The sequence below is a fragment of the Numida meleagris genome, chromosome 5 (genome assembly GCF_002078875.1).
Source record: "Numida meleagris isolate 19003 breed g44 Domestic line chromosome 5, NumMel1.0, whole genome shotgun sequence".
In the NCBI taxonomy this organism is placed as follows: Eukaryota; Metazoa; Chordata; class Aves; order Galliformes; family Numididae; genus Numida; species Numida meleagris.
Window position 1 is genome coordinate 18,871,872 of NC_034413.1, and position 16,866 is coordinate 18,888,737.

The 16,866-nt window shown below is 40.6% G+C and overlaps 1 protein-coding gene across 2 annotated transcripts in view; it reads right to left on the bottom strand.

Annotated features, from left to right (window-relative positions):
- The window catches only part of GBF1 (golgi brefeldin A resistant guanine nucleotide exchange factor 1), a 99,323-nt gene that overhangs the window by 38,217 nt on the left and 44,240 nt on the right, over positions 1–16,866 (bottom strand). For both annotated transcript variants that reach the window (XM_021398997.1, XM_021398996.1), the window contains exons 4-5: positions 5,641–5,772; positions 577–695 (exon numbers count right to left, since the gene is read on the bottom strand). In XM_021398997.1, coding sequence (XP_021254672.1) covers positions 577–695; positions 5,641–5,772 — 251 coding nt within the window. The remainder of the gene's footprint in view (positions 1–576; positions 696–5,640; positions 5,773–16,866) is intronic.

Sequence of the window (16,866 nt, forward strand, 5' to 3'; positions counted from 1 at the left end):
GTATGCATTTCCTAGAGCAGGCTGGCTTCCTCAAGGACTCACAGAATTACAAGCAGAAAACCTAAGGGTTTCAGGAGTCATTTCCAACTGAAGGCTGTCCCCAAGACACAAACAGATTAGGAGACAAGAATGATCTCTCAACCCAACTCTAAAAGAGACCTAATATGCTGCATGCTACCTGAAGTTTAAATTCAGCAACTAGCTAGCTACCCATAAGTAAACAGACCAAAACACTCACAGGTTTGCCTCTACAAATTATTTTTCTCAAAACTAAGTTTCTGAGCTCCATATGTTTAATTTATCCCTCACCAACACAGGCCATCCACAGGGTAGGATTATTAACGCCACCGCATTATCAAGCGTGCTTGATTTAACATCATTTCATTTAATCATTTAATTATTTTCATTTGAAAAAGCTTTTACCACAGGTATATGAGCCATCTGTTTAAAAATAAAGTCTGTCACTAAGCTCATATAGAGTCAAAACACCGCTGCCTCCCCCTCATCTCCGTGTAACAGGATATGCCCCACAACAGGCAGCAACCATTATCGTAATTACCTTTTCTCTGCACTTACCTGTAGGATTTTCATCAAGACAACCTCATCACTTGCATGATCTGTACCCACAAATCGGGCATGAGTGACAGCATCTGCCATGTTCTCCATTCCCTCAGCTGTGCCTTCATGGCTGGGATCTGAGGAACAGAACAAAAAAATACGACAGGGAAAAGCTGCCTACAGCCTACCACCTCTGTGGGGAGACATCTACACAGAGACAATTTGCTCCTATCTGGCTCCTTAATTTGCATGACTCAGAGTGAGCTGCCCATTCAAGAGAAAAATTTACCCCCTAGTAAAACAAAAACTTTTTAATGGGAGCTTTCAGCAAGAGTTTATTAAGAATCTACTTACATTTACAGGAACGTGCAACCTAAATTAGCGAATGTTTTTACATTTTCAAAAAAATGCAGTCTAACAAAGTAGGGAATTACAATTTAGTTTGTTCCTGGCTCCATATTTTTTAGACATTAACTATTACGATTACCTCCTGTTCCCTACAATGCAACACAATCAGCTGTTCAGTACATTTAGTTCTTCCTTGGGAACGAAGAGAACACAGATTTTAAAACACGGAGAACCTGAAATTTACCCCCATGAGGAGAAAATGCCAAACGGGTTCCACTAGATTGAGAAGGAAAAATTGTCTCTTGTTCTACATCCCTCCCAAGGAACAAGAGCTGGGGAAGGAATGGACCTGTGGTTTTCCCCAGAGAAAACAGCAGACAGACGGGATCACAGTTTAGATATCAGAGTTGCAGGCCTCCCGCTTCAATCATTCATCACAGCTCCTTCTCTCTATTTCAGTCTTTTGTAGCGACAAACAATGGTGCAGTTGAGAGAATGTTTAGGACAAGATTGTTGCTAGTAACCGTATCTTGTGCCACATAACAGTGGCTTCAGAAAAGCTGCCTCCGGCTTTGATTTCATTCTCACTTAAACAATACAGCACTGGGCAAGAATCTTGTTACCTTCCTACTTAAACAGTTGTTAGAAAAGAAAGAAGACAACCTAAACACTAGTTAATACCTCATTAATTGGCAATGGGGCCTCTTGAACTCCAGCAAGAATGAAGCAGATAGAGGAACCAAGCGAGACCTCATACACTTTGCAGACTCCCTCTTTGACTCCAGTTGCACTCACAGCCAGGGGCTAAACTCTATGCATTATAGAAAACTGCTCTTACTGTGGTCTAAAGAGTGCAGCCTCCACCATGCTGTGTGGGCTCTGAAGGGCTGCAAGATAAGAAACTTCTCGTAGTCACACAAAACTGAAGTCCTATCTGTGTACCTAAGAATTTCATTAGTCTGCACAGGAAGAACACTGCTTCCTATCTCCTACAGACCCCTGCTGAGAGCAGAGCTTGCCTACTGTTGACAGACTTCTGCATGCGCACACAAATTTTGCATAGTTCAGAATAAGTTCATCTCCTGATTCACTAGCTAGTCAAGCCTCAATGACCCATAAGAGAGTTTGTTCTAAGACCACGGGTCATTTTTACCTGCTTCATAAATTAAATGAGGCAGAGACCAGAGGCATTTCAATGCCAGCACTTACAATAGCATCGTCACTGTTAAACAACCTCAGCACTACAGTGGCAAGAAGCTGAGTGAGCATTAGAAAGAAAAAAAAAAATCTGCATCAGGAAGGGCTTTCATATGCAGAACATGCAGAATCACTTCACTGTAAACTCTTCCAGTAGGTCTGAGTTCCCCAAGGTGTAGGGATATATTTTATAATAGTTATGAATATACAGCCTGTGTGAAAAGGAAATGCAAGCAAGATGTATGTATGCTTCTTTAACAGACCTATGACTTTGCTGTTCTAGTCCCTATGTTCAATACCAGTAAACACACCTCTCTCCCAAAACACATCACGCCTGACTACTTCATTCCCAGCTCCCTGGAACAGCTCTACAAATTCAGGTCAATTTATAAAGCCTCTTGAGTTCAATTAAAAGCACAGATACTTCCACTTTGCAGACACAAGACAGAGAAAAGCTCAACATGCTTCTTTGTTCCCTGGCGAGAAAACAGAACGAAAAGATGCATCAATGCCTGCTCAGAATCACTAATAAAAGAAGTTTACGTGAAGTAAGACACCTGTTTGAAAACTACAGTGCAAAAGACCCCATACAGACTTAGATCATTTCATATGGGGTACATTCCCACAACAAGTAGGGAAAACAAAAAGCAGAAAATCCAGGCTCTTAACCATCGGGGAAATCCAGAAGTGTGCTCAGTAAGACCTTTAATGCAATTGAAACAAATCACCAAGGAGACAGAGAAGGCAGAGGGGAGAACAAGCTTCAAGCTCCCCAAGCAGCAAGTCCTATTGCTGGAATCCAAGCAACAGCTACTTGCCCACAGATCTATAGTTCTCAGGTATGCCACGGAAAGTTAACTTTAGAAATGGAGCCAGAAGCTGCTGTGGACACACTAATAATAACATGAGCACATACCTTTTCTGCAGAAAATACAACAAATAAAATTCTGAAATTCAGCCACTAGTCTTCCTATAGGTCATATCTGAGCTCATCAAAAAGGCTGACCACCAGCAGCAGTGCAGAACTGCTGAGTAAGGAAATAACTAATCCAAGTGATACAATCAATAGAGTATTGTATTGTCACAAAGTTTTCTTGTGATTTAAAAGTTACTATGCCATTTATTGAACGTAACACTTGAAACAGCAGTACTTACTACAGAGTAGAGGACGATCTCTGTAATGTTAGCTATTCCTTTCAAAACACATGCATAGTTGATAGAAAGTCATCCTGTCTAACTGAATTGCTGACTGTATGCTATATCATCAGTGAACTGCTGCATCCAGCACACACAGAACAGATCTTTGCATTTCAGATTACCAGAGATACGAAGTCTAAAAGGCTACTCAAAAATTATTCTTAATTTTAACTAGTTTTAAAACATGCCCCTTAGCAATACTGGCCTGGAAAGCAGACAGATAACCATCTGGTGACATGTGACACAGTAAGAAAAACAGTGAAACAGCACCAGGATTAGCAATGAAATGTTTTGGAAACGAGAAAAGAAAAAAGCTTTAAACAAAGATAACCTATCAAAGGAGTTTGGCCCTTTCACTGCCAACTGCTTTTAGGCTCACTATGTGGAGCAAAAGCCATCCACTCATAAAACAGACACAGCTAATGACACTCTTGGAAAAAGTTCTGGTTTCACTCATCAATTATGCAGCATCAAAAAGCACCATAAATATCAGCAACACTGAATTTTCCATACTGTAGTTATGCTGGAGTTGTTCCCTGTTCTGTACAGTTCAAAACAGGTTCATACATTAAGGACAGTTGTAAGCCTTTCTCATCTTCAGGCTTTAGACAGCCTTTAGACTACTTTTAGTCTTACGTTACAAAGAGAAACGTAAGACCAAAAAGCTTTAATTTAACAACACAGCCCTAGCCAGATGTTCGGGCAGCACCACTAATCCCAGCCTTGCTGGTATCTGGAACAGCACAAAGGACAAGGCCGCTGTGAATGTCACCTAAAGCAGGAACCGGGTCTTCATTTACAGGCTCAGCGCCACAACAAAAGCCAGGCAGAGGGTCTGTCCTGCTGTCTACTACAGACACATGCTCATGCACTGCTACAGAGATACACTCTTCCCGGAGTGATCTAATAAATATTCTAAATAACAAGTAGCCAAAGGCTACAAATTCTTAACCACCTTTTCCTGTTTCTGTCTCAAATCAAGTATTTGTAACCAGCCGTGCATGCAGACATTTGTCATTTGACATGTGATACCAGCCTGATGTCCTGACACCATCCAGATCACCACTAATCTAACATGTTTACATTACTGCTTAGTCCTTCACAGAGACGTATTTCGCAGGCTTATTTACTAAGATCCCTTTATTGTTCTATGAAGTGACATCAACATCTCATCATTTCGGTTATTTCTTGACACTTAATTACATCCAACACTGCCCACTAACTTACGTCTTGATGCAAGTAAATGTAGTAAATAAACTCCTGAAACTTCCCAGTTTTGCTCATTGTAATTTTGGGGCTTTCCCACATGAGTGGCCTGCAACTATAAAGATCTCAAAGCCCCATCTTTCCTTGTGCTTACTACAAAGAACAAAATACTTACAAGAGCAGAGGAAAAAAAACTCGTGAATGTTCTTAAAATATAAGGGAGAAAAAGAACCAAGAGACCAGCACTTGAGCGGCAGGGGGAAGTGGTAAGAAATGTGAAACTACACATCAACAGACATCATGGATTGTAAATTCTGTAATTCACACAGGTACCATCAGAAGGTACTAACAGAATTTACAGAGAAAAGTCAAGCATGGCTAGTAGCAGAATGACACACTAAAGGCAAAGAGAAAGCAAGTTAATGAGTTGCTACAAGCCAGCTGAGCCACAGCAACTGACCGCACATGCATGTTATTAGCCTTTCACAAACATCAAGGAAGATGCACACATTCTAAAGTCCATGGAAAAATAAAGTGACTGTATTTTACTTCATATTGGGACAAAGAGTAAATATAAGAACTACTAAAGGGATTCAACTGATGCACTTAAGCCTGACTAGGGGTAATGGCAAGACTCTCTTTGCCACAACATTTAGACAAGTTAAGAGTACTGGTACGCCACTGGACAGAGTCCTGGACTGGGCAAAAACATCCTCACTCTAGAGCAGAAATGTTAGTCCACAAAATTAAAACCCTTCTGTGCTTATGTGCACTGTAACACTATAGTCCCTGCTGGAGTTTTCTCTCCCGACTCTTTTACTCAGATTGTATTTAAAAGTCTGAACCACACTTGGCAAATACCAAAGCTCAGCAGTGAGCTGTAAGCAGGTCTGCATCAGGGCAGATCAGAAGCTGTGGCTCTGTTTCCAGCCTTTATGACTGTAGCGCCATGAAAGATCAGCAGGAATAATACTGGGAAACTGCAGATGCAGATTTCCCCAGTATTAATGACAATTTTCCACTTCTTCTCATCTCCTCATTAAGACCGCAAACACACACCCTGACCAAACACATGTGGCAAGGAGATGCATTTGGCTGGCATTTTGGTAAACCCCAGGAAGCCATGTTACATACCTATCAGTGCATATGAGAGGAACTTATTCACAGAGGTGAGGGCCAATCCAGTTATAGGACCTGTAGTGTCTTCAGAACGGATCACTTCCAGGAAAGGCCGGAGAAAGACGTTGGGTTCAATTTCAGATAGTTCTATTAAAATAAAAATAATAATTAAAAAAAAAGACATTAGACTTTACTCCTTAGGTTTCATTTTGATTTCTTTCTACGAATCTACAGCAAGCCTAATTATGAGGAAAGAAGCCTGCAAAAGCTTTGTTTCAGAAGATTGGAAGGTCAGGGTTGCTTTTAAATATTATACATACATATTTCTAAAAGCAATGGTTTGGGAAGCTTGCTGCTACTTTCACAAACTCAACGATCTTCTGAACAGCTTTTTGGAGCCTTCTAAAACACTATGAGAATACACTGCAAACACCTCAGAGACAGTGCTACCTAAATCCACACTTTAATTAATTGGCAGATATGGCTGCATTTTCCTAGTAGCTCCGATCACATGAATTACGTAGAATCTATCCCACCTTCTGCCACTTTTGTAATGTTCTACTATACTCATAAGCCCATACTAATCACATGCAAAATATAAGACCAGGATGGATCTCTTGCAACAATTTTCCTGAACAAAAATTGCATTTCTGTAACACAGTATGTTTTATTGGTGAAGACAAAAAAAAAAAAAAAAAAAAACAGTAAGAGGAAAAAAATGACAACACAAGGGATCAAGATAGGAGGAGTCCTGAGGAGGACATAGGAAAAAAACATTAAGGAGGAGGTGAAGTCAACCACAATACAGCCAGTACAGAGGCAAAGAAGAGAGTATTAAAAGTGACACAGGTAATTCTGAGGCCAGAATTCTGCAATACAGTTCTATTTAAGTACAAACACTTGGCTCAACTTGCTGAAACCTACATTTTATTCTTAATAAAAAAATTATCAAGCCTAATGGCTCATAATATCAGAAACATTGGCTTTTATATTTTCAGTGATACAGGATTTCAATTAGATGTCACAAGAGCTTCTTCGGTACCAGGAAGAAAAGGCCTCAACTCCTGAATTGTTAAGAGAGAAAGAGTCTGCAATTCCTGAATTTTTAGATAAGCTACTAGTTTTGTACCTGCCAACACAACCCAACAGTTCCACTCGAAAAAAATATATAAATCTTCCCAATTCTAAGATAATTTAAGTTCTATTTTATCGTATTTCCTATTCCTTAAGTATCAAGGTAAAAAGCAAACAGAAAGCATCTTAACACAGACCTTTGAAAAAACAATCGTGACAAAGCAAAGGAGAAAGAAGTTTTACTGATGTTTCTGTTGTTGCTAATTTTTTGTTTGCTTTCAACTGTCACATTGTTCTCCACAGACTTAAAATTGCAATAGTTTCGCAGTTAACTGAAATAAAACTGCAGGTGAAAGAAGGAAATTCAGCTCCTTACCTTCTGGCTACCAGTTCAACTCAGGCCAACACCGTTAACTTGTGAGAGGTTAAAAGGAATGTGATGATTCAATCTTTTTGGCTTAAGAGCAACTCCCCCAACTCAACAGATAATATTCTGGTGTGGCATTACAATTGTGTCACCTCCCAGTAGCTCATACAAATGCAGAGGATCGTAAGACAGGCTTTCATCAGTATTTGTTTAAGTGTGCTTTGCAGAGAACTTGTCTGTGGTTACAAGCATTTAGACAACATTGAATATAACAAGACTAGTAGGGATCAACATTCAAACTCAGCCTTCCCCAAAGCAGATCCTTTCCATAGGACACTCGCCACACTACCAACCCATCACAATGCTGTCACAGTTCCTTCAGCCTCTTTCAACCCAAAGCCCCAGGACAGTAAGGCTGAACTCCAATCAGTAAGAAAATAGGACTTCAGCAGACACTTGGATTAATGTTTCCACCTCCAGGTACTCCACACAGAGCAAGCTCAACTGAACTGATCAGTTTCCTTTCCCACCAGAAGGCAATGATTCCATTTCTACTTTACTGATGTTGTGGTAAACGCAGAAAGAATAGGCTGCATTCATCTTATCCTTCTCTCCATAAAGGGAAAAAGTGGTACTCAAGAAAACATTAAACCCCCCCCAAGAAGATGAATGATAATCATGGGCATCCTGCTCAGCAAGAGAACTTGCACAAGCCTCTGATGTTCCTTTCGTCCCTAACTCACAAACATCTTAACTGTACTTCTCCTGAGTAGTAAAGTGTGACACAACTGCACCAAGGCAGAAGGGAGGACGTGCCAGATAGCCTACTGAATACACAACAGCCTGTCTCACAGCATCCCTACAGAGCATGCACATAGCTGCACAGGTGAAAGGAGATGAAGTAGCCAAGTTTGCAAGCAAAGGATCCATAGGTTTTTGTGCTCTCCATTAATCCAAATTCTGGACAACAAATAGACCTTATCTTCACAGAGACACAGACCCCCCAGCCTTATTTTTTTCTTTCAGTTGGAGTCCTACTAAGGACAAGACGGATGTAAATCTTGTGAACTGGTTGAAGACTAGATTCCCCTGTAGTTAAACTGAAAGTCTCCTCTTCCATGAAGATCACAAAATGGTTTGTCATAATGAGGGGGTAACTTCAGCACATGCTGTTGATTACACAGCAGCTCTGGCGAGCTTCCCTGATACTCAGAGACACCAGCTTTTATGGTAACACAGCATTTTACATTAAGCTTTCTGAAACAGATTGCGCATGCTGGAAAACTGTTTCAGACTGGATAGTTGCTGCTGTGCCATCAAAAAAATCAAAAATATACTACACATGAAGAGAGTATTTGTAGTGCAAGATTTACCCACCAAAGAACTACTTTCTGAGAATTCTAAATGTCAGTGAAATGCCAATCACATTGCTAATTTCGTTTTGCAAGTTTTTATCTACAGCATAGAACACCAGGAACAGAGTAACACTTTTCATAATATTTTGGTAATGTAGGAACATGTTCTTTAAAAGAACTTGTTCTATTCATAAGCTAAGACAACATGAAAGAGAAGCTTAAAGGCATCTAAACAGAACTTGCTAGGTCACATGAAGTCTGCAGCTTTCTTAGCTATCTAACTTTGAAAGCAATGCAGAGCTCTCTTGAATAAGTAAATACGCAAACCAATAAATTTAGAGATCCTCAGGAAGGGCAGTAAAATAATCATAATTTTAACAAATCCTTTCCCAAAGCAAAGGCTATATGAAGTAAATATTGAATGCTTGGAAGTACATACTTGAACTTTTATAAAAGTTTTCCAAAAAAGCAGCTCTGATATCTCATTGGTTCTTGCAGTGCCTGAACCTGGCAGAGCAAGTGAGGAAACCACAGCCACTGAGAGCTTTGGGAAGTGCTGATAGAGATGTTTCTCCAAATATACTTCTCAGCAAGAGATACTTCTCACTGTTTGAATTAGAAAACGTGGGATGCTACTGTGCTTAGATAACTACATTCATCTGCAAAAAAAATCTCCAAGCCTGACCTCAGCCTAAGATACTACCAGAGATAAAAATGAACAAGCATACACAGGAGATCAAAGCTTCACTAGAGATTCCTACAGGCAGCCTTCCTTGTCAACCCACTCCAAGAGAGGAAAAATGATATTAAAACAAGATCTAGTCTTATATGAAGAGCCCAGGCTTCTTGAGGGACCAGCAGGAAAGCCCTTCCCATTCTTTTAACATACGATCCTTGGGCCCCTTCATTGAAATTTCAGGGAAGCCAGCGGAGACCAGTACCAAGACTGCACCCCAAAACGCTCGCTAACCCCAAGTACTGTGTGGAAATCAAAAAGTAGGGGAGGAATATCTTAAGCAGTGTATCAGAAAGCCAACTCCAGGCTGGCAATTTTAATATGAGGACAGAATTCCTCTGAGACCACAGAGCTTCCCCTCCCTCAACCTATGGATTATTTGCACTTAGGCACAGATGTCTATAAAGATATTTAAACAACTAATTCATGTTTAAGCACCTAGCTCCCATCCCAGCAATCCCACCCAGCCATTCGGGCACTTCAGCAAACAAGCACTGGCAGACCGCTGGCGCTGCTCGCTCCTGAAGCACAGGAGCAGGTCCCTCTCGGAAGAGGTTTCTTATTGTTAGCACGCTGTTGGCACATTCCTGATCTAAAATGCTCACACAAGCTGCTTTCTCTGGCAGTTAAACTCTTCACTCATGAATGACTCTTATCAGGATCGGCTATGTGTTCCGAATCAGAGTAAGTGAACGAGAAAAAATTGTCTATGACAAGTTATTTCAACATCATTTGTCCCCAGGACAGGCAACTGCAACTCAAAACGCATGACCTAGACTCCTCTTAGGCAGCAGCTGTTGGCCTTTGACGCCCAGCCTTCAGAAGGGCTGTTTAAATTTTATCCCACGCACCCCTCCAAAGCAGACGCACTCAGACAAGAACAATGCTTAAGCACTGCTTGTGCACTGCGCCGCACAATGAGAAGGCATTCTCTTTCCAATGAAAAAAAGATAAAAATAACACTAGAAGAGAAGTCCAGCAATTCAGGACTTCTGCCTAGAAGCACACTGAATTTATGCCACAGAAAACTGAGGCACCATCAAGCATGTCGTGGCTCACTGTCAAAAACATTTTCTGCAAGCCTTTCTGGTTTACCTGACACTCTATGAACCTTATTCTTGGTTCACCCACTAAACACCAAAACTTTTTGTCTTTTTACCCAAGGGTGAGAAACTACTGCATTCTCTCCACGCAGGCTAAAGAGGGAAGTAAAGTTTCAAGTAAAAAGGACAACTTTGCACTTGCCTTTTAAAACCATGAGAAAGCAATCAGTAACCACACTTCTCAGATTTGCAAAAGCATTTCTAAAGTACAACTGCTGGACTAACTAGCAGTTTATTCTCACTTAGATACAAACGTTGGATCACAGAGCAAGGAGCAATTCCTTTACTGAGCCCAACGACCATCCATTAGTTAATTTAGAGATTAGGAAATCTAGCAAACAAAATACTGTAATTCATTCCTCCCTAAAAATCTTCATGGCTTGAATTTGCTCTGCACAGAGCAAGTTAGGCTGCAGCCGCAGAACAACATATGCATATTGGTTCTAGGTCCCTTGGCAAAACTACAATTTCAACAGCTCTGCCGCTGATGAATGGGGGAGGCACACGTTTCACCACTCTGAAAACAAATTCTGCAGGCTAACTGGTTACACATGCCATTCTGCACCTGCACTGAAAGGCACTGTGGCTCTGACTTCTTCCAGCTAGGAAGTTTTCTCCAACAGCTTACTCCAGTTACTCTTCATTAACTGGCCCTTAGTTAATACACAGTAAAAAAAACTAATCCACATTAATTTGTTCCTGGCCATACGCTCACCTCCTCACAGTCTTGGTATGGACAGGGTTTCAAGTGAGATGACATTTCAACCTTCCAACCAGAGCTTTTGTTATTGTTTTGTTTTTTTCTTGCAAGGCCTAGACCAACCACTGCAACAGAATGTTTAAATCAGGATGAAGCACGTACTTTTCTATAGAATTTCTCATTGCAAGCAGAATGGATCACTGCTTACACGGTCTGACCTAGCAGCTAATGTGATTAGAGAAACTTATAGTCCTACTTCTGAAAATAGTGATGGCAAAGTTGATACGCCAGAAAAGGTCACCTGACATGTCCTACAGAAACCCCAAAGCATCATTGCACTGTCCCAGACTAAGCTCTTATTACATGGAGAGAACTGGGTTCTACACCTGCCCAGGCTGACAGCTTGGGAGAAGCTGAGGAGCTAGGATCTTATGTCCTTGTTTCCCGACTACCTAAGCACTCCACGGTGCTCTGAAAGACTGTGGGGATTGCACCTTGCAACATACAAGCCCACCATGAGGACACACGAAAGCAAGCTTGTATCTCTGAAATCAGTACCTCGCTGCAGTGTTATCATGAGTTCTATTTATAACAGAAGAAAATAATAGATCCAAAATTAAGAGCTATTCAAGGCAATGAAAGAGAATTAATTGCAGTCAATGCTTTTCAGTATGCCTGTAAAATATACTCTTCAAACCTAATTCTCTGTGAATTAAAGTGGTCACTCAGGACCACCATATCAAGAGGAAACAGTGCCATTCACAGCCACACGTGAATGCAAAGCTAGAATTACAAATGCAGTTTGACAGGGGGAACCCTGAGCTGCCAAGTCTGTTCTGTTTGCCTAATTTCATTACAATGGCACAAATGCTTTCATTTGTCACACTCCAGCTTCATGTATTTATCTCCCTTTCATTAAACATGACTTTAACAAATGGCTATTCCACAGTGCCAAGATCTCAAGAGCCCCTCAGAATTGAGATTTTGTTTTTGAGAAGGGTGACAATGAATACCGAGCATTTGGCAGTCTTGATATCCTCTGGTCAGGGTGGCATAAACTCAACTGAAATGCTTTCTCCTATAGGAATTATTTACCTCAACCAGCAAAGCAGGAGCACCAACAGTCCCAGGAGTGTTAGCCATCAGTTATCAGGGTTTTCATCTAAAGCCATGCTTCAAATTCAGCTCTTCTGATCCCCCATAACAAGTCCCTGGACATTTTTTCATAGCAGGTACTCGCTCTAGTATCCTCAGCCAAAATTACACTGCAAACTCCAACTGTGCCCCCGCTGTTATTTCAAGTGCTTTTCACGCAACCATAGTGTTCTGTGATACTATGAAAAGCAGAAGCTCACTTCATTCACAATGAAAACAAATGTCATCAATAGGAAGCATCACAAAGCACAAACGTTTGTGGTTTCTACCCAGATAAAGTACAGAAGCAAAAAAGATTTGGGATGGTTTCTGAGCCCACCACAACTACTCACTTTCCTTTGAATTTTTAGTACCAGTCATACAGACATATCGCTGCATGCAAAACTGAAGTTGTTGAAGCAGTGGTTTATTTCAAAAGTTGAAGTTGGAAGAATTTGTTTAATTGTACTCTCATTTCTTAGCAGTCAGGAGACAATTAAGATTGGCCTGTTGACTTCTTTTTTTTTTTTTCCTGAATTGCAGTTGACGCATATTCGATGTATGAACTGCGGGGTAATTTAGCACAGAGAGGTTGAAGGTCACTGGTAAAGGGCCTTGCTACGAATGTTTCCTCTCACCCTGTGACCTGAATACCTCTAGAAGAACCAGACTGTTCTGATGAAAGGTAACAAATCAATTATTCTACCCTACATAGTAAAAACCTATTGTTTCCATATTGGTTTCCCACAAGGGTGCTTAGAGCCAGTGTCAACAGTAACACCCATCTACCTCTTAGTGTAACTTCAATGCTAATCTACGCTTGTTTTCTAGAAACTCTTACCTCATACTGGAAGATAAGCACTACACCAATACCTGATTACAAAAGCACACTGCATAGAAAGATTAGATCAAGATCCACGGTTTGGAAAGTCACATATGCAAATTCAAAATTACTTGAACTTTGATCTCAGTTGTAGACAGAACGATAGCTCTCAGGGAAAGGAGAGAGGAATACAGCTGAGTTGAGCCTTTGATAGGTTCTGGAATGCACAATTACCTTCATTTCTTTTTCAAAGACAGATTCAAGCTCTAAATTGGTAGTGTCTAACATAAAGGCACCTAATCCTGCTCCAGAAAACCAAACGCTTCAGTAGCTCTAACAAAAACTGATTTGAGATCTTACCCCATTCTGGTGGGCTTTTTCCCATGGGTACAAGTTACTCAATAGAAAGCTCTAAACAACTTCCAGATAAGAAAAGTCATCCTTCACATATGCCTATAAGGAAAAGATCCTTCAGTAAGCTAAATCTCAGTTCATTTCGCAGGTAACTGGAAGTTCAACTTTTTTTTTTAATAGAAAAAATATCCCATAGCAGTAGAATGAAAAGGCCAAGAAGAAACAAAAGCTATAGTTTTTAAGAAGACTTACACTCATTGCAGCAGTTTTCAGTGTAACACTTTTGGTAGAAGGCAGTACCGAAGCACCACTAACTTGCCAGATGTCTGTAAAGGAACACCACAGTGCTCATAACAGTTTTTGGAATCTGGAAAATATGCTAATCCCTGCACAAAGATCCTCATTTCTTCTAATAGGCTCAGCATAGCCATAGCTGCCGGTAAATAGCAAAGCTCTTCAGCTGGTAACTGAAGAAAGTGTCAGCTGCACGGCAACTTCTGTCCCTAAGCCATTTGGAAGAACAGAACCACAGCTGGAGATAACCAACACACACACACACACACACACACACACACACACTCCTCCAGCTTCAACCATAGACCTGTGTACTTCATTGTCCCGGCAGAAGGTTTGAAAAGCTATTTTTATAAGCAGATTGTACTGCACTTAAAAGAAACATGACAATATATGTGTGGGTGCGATACAAGCATTATTTCACAATTCAGTAGGATCAGCAAAGATGCAATAGATCAGCATCATCCACTTATTTATAATTCACTTAAGTTGTTGCCAACACCAGGTGTCCTTACACATTGCTAACATGGAAGCAACCACACTTCTGGACTCGCACCTAGCTCAATTGTTTGAATCAAACGTATCATGAAGCACTGAATTTAAGGTTTAAGACTCCATCACTGCTTATCTTTTTTAAGCACAAGAATAAGCAAATCATTATTCTACTGCTAAATAAAAGTCAAGGATTCACCCTGACAGAGGTCGATGCACTGCATAAGAAACACCGCCTTCCAGTACGGGAAACAACCATCGTTACCACTGCTCCCAGAATCAAAGTTACTCAGCCTAGTCCATAGTGGTTTTCTGTTAGCTGTTTATGCAGATCTCAAAGAAATTCCTCCTCCCTATTGCAAAGAACACACTCAGTATTCACCACACTAAGTAAGCAGCACCCATTACTGAATTGCAGAGAAAAAAGTATTGAATTTACAAAACCTGTAAGGAAAACCCATATAGCCTAATGAAAGCACATCCCTGAAATGCAGGTAAGCTTCACCTTTGACCTCTGTTTAGAGCCAGCTGAAATTATTTCAAAAGTTTTCTTACAGAAAAATCAACACACAGGACACAAGCCACAAGCCAGTTCTCGTGATAAACCTGCACAAACTCTGAGCTTCAAAACCCAGGGGCAGTCCTCAAATGTAGAGACTTTCGACTCTAAATGAAATTACTAAATCAAACTAAACCAAAGCAAAAAGCAGTCATCCCGTGACAAATTCATCCGCCCTTGACCAAACACTGATAGTTATTGATCTCGCTGCTGTTGTGAATTAGAGGCAGGTTTCCCAAGGTTCTCTCCTAATGCAAGAAAGAGAGCATGGCCACACTAACAAGGCCGACTAGGCTAAATGAAACCTATGGGGAATTGCATTGCACAGCCAAGTCCAGAGGATGGACTGATCTGTCCATCTTACTGACAGCACAAGTTTGACGTGTGTCATGTTTAAGCACTCTTTTTCCTCTCTAAAAGAAATTGGCACATGTCGAAGGAAGAGCAATTAGGTTGTGATACTTCACAGAACTCCATTCAGTCACTGCATTTGCTTTGCCATGGTATTTTATACACGTCCTGCACAGTACCAGGTCCAAACTAAGCAGGCAATTTAAAAGCCCAAGAGAAATTAAAACTTTCTTCCCTGGTATTTTAAAGCTCAGTAATTCTCCACAGCCTTGTGTGTCTATCATGCTACGAACAGCTTTCTCATTGCAAATTCACCATGCTGTGTAAGGGAAAGCTTCTCTATTTCTAAGAGGCTGGAAAAAAAGAATTACATTTTTATCACCAATTAGCTGTCTGAACATTACCTCGTTCTGTTTACCCCTCCCTCAAGGGAAGCCGATGAGTGCCAAAGGGAAAAATTAAAAGGATATCGAAGAACAACAAATCTCAAACAAGCCAAAACATCTCTCATGTTGCCGGAGAATCTAAAAAGCATCAGCAAGAGAGACAAAATCAAAACAGTCAAACGAGAAAAGTCTGATGGCCCAAGAGCAAAGAGAATCTTTTAATGACAAAAATCTCTCCAAGGTTTAACGTATCCTTCTGTTATGATTTACACAAGTACTTCTATCCAATGTGAACCAATCTAGGAGGCATTGCGCTTCATCTTGCTATTACTAGAAAGTAAAATTTCTAAGTACTAATGGCAAAACACAATTGCCCGGAGCTCAAGTACCAATACTCTAAGTTACCACTGATGCAAAATGGGAGCTTCGTGGGAATGGGGTTCAAGACATCTTTGGAATATTAGTTTCAAACCTATAGTGATGGAAAAGAGAACAGAAGCAAAAGGAAGAAAAGATTGGCCTGGTGGCAGTCAACGCCATTACTGTCTTAAGACATTGGACCAATAAATACATTAAGCAACTTTCCTGTTCTCCTGCAGCAGTGCTGAAGCGAGCAGTGAACACATACACACAAAAGTAAAAAAAAAAAAAAAAAATCGAGATTGCTGCCTATGAAGTACAGCTTAATTCCTAGAATGACGAAAACAAGTGAATACGGTGTTCTTGAGAATGGACTGGGGAAAGAATTTATCCACACTATTCTGTGCTAGACTGAGTAACTTTGGCATACAGGTCACTAGCACTACATGTTTAAAGGAAACACTGATTCTACTCTCTACAAAATTTCCAAATAAGTCTCTTTCAGACTCTCGCTAATATTTTTTATATACTATATGCCAATGCCAGAAGAAAGCATTAGAGTGCTTCAGAAGCTCAACTGAGTGATCCTGCCCTAGCCTCAATAAAGACTATCACTGACCACATGCTGTCCAGCACGTGACCTAAAACTGACAGCACAGCACAAAACTTCTATTCATACAGATAAATATGAGTGTTTGTTGAAGTCAACATCCACTTTACACATTTACACAGGCTTCTTCAATCCCTGTCTCCCTCCCTTAGGGCACAAAGTTGCCTCGCTCTCCAAACTGAATACCCAGCGGGTCAGTGGACATTACTCTGCTTTAACCTCTCACCCCTAGAATTTCTACTGCCATGACTTTCGGGATAAAATCATTATAGTTCCAGAGTGTTTGTTCCCAAGACCTGGTAAAAAGGCAGAGACAGAATAATTTCTATTAAATTTTTGCCGATCTGATAGAATTTGCTCTAACAGGATACAAGCACATATGTGTCACGAAAGCACTGAGCATCAGATTGGTGGCAAGCATCTTGATCACAGGTAGGTACAGCGGTTTTACTCTCAGCCTCTGCTACCCATATCCTTTTCTCATTTTTGGGCAACTCACTTCATCTGCTACAGTTCCACATGGGAAAGGGAAAATATTCTGCC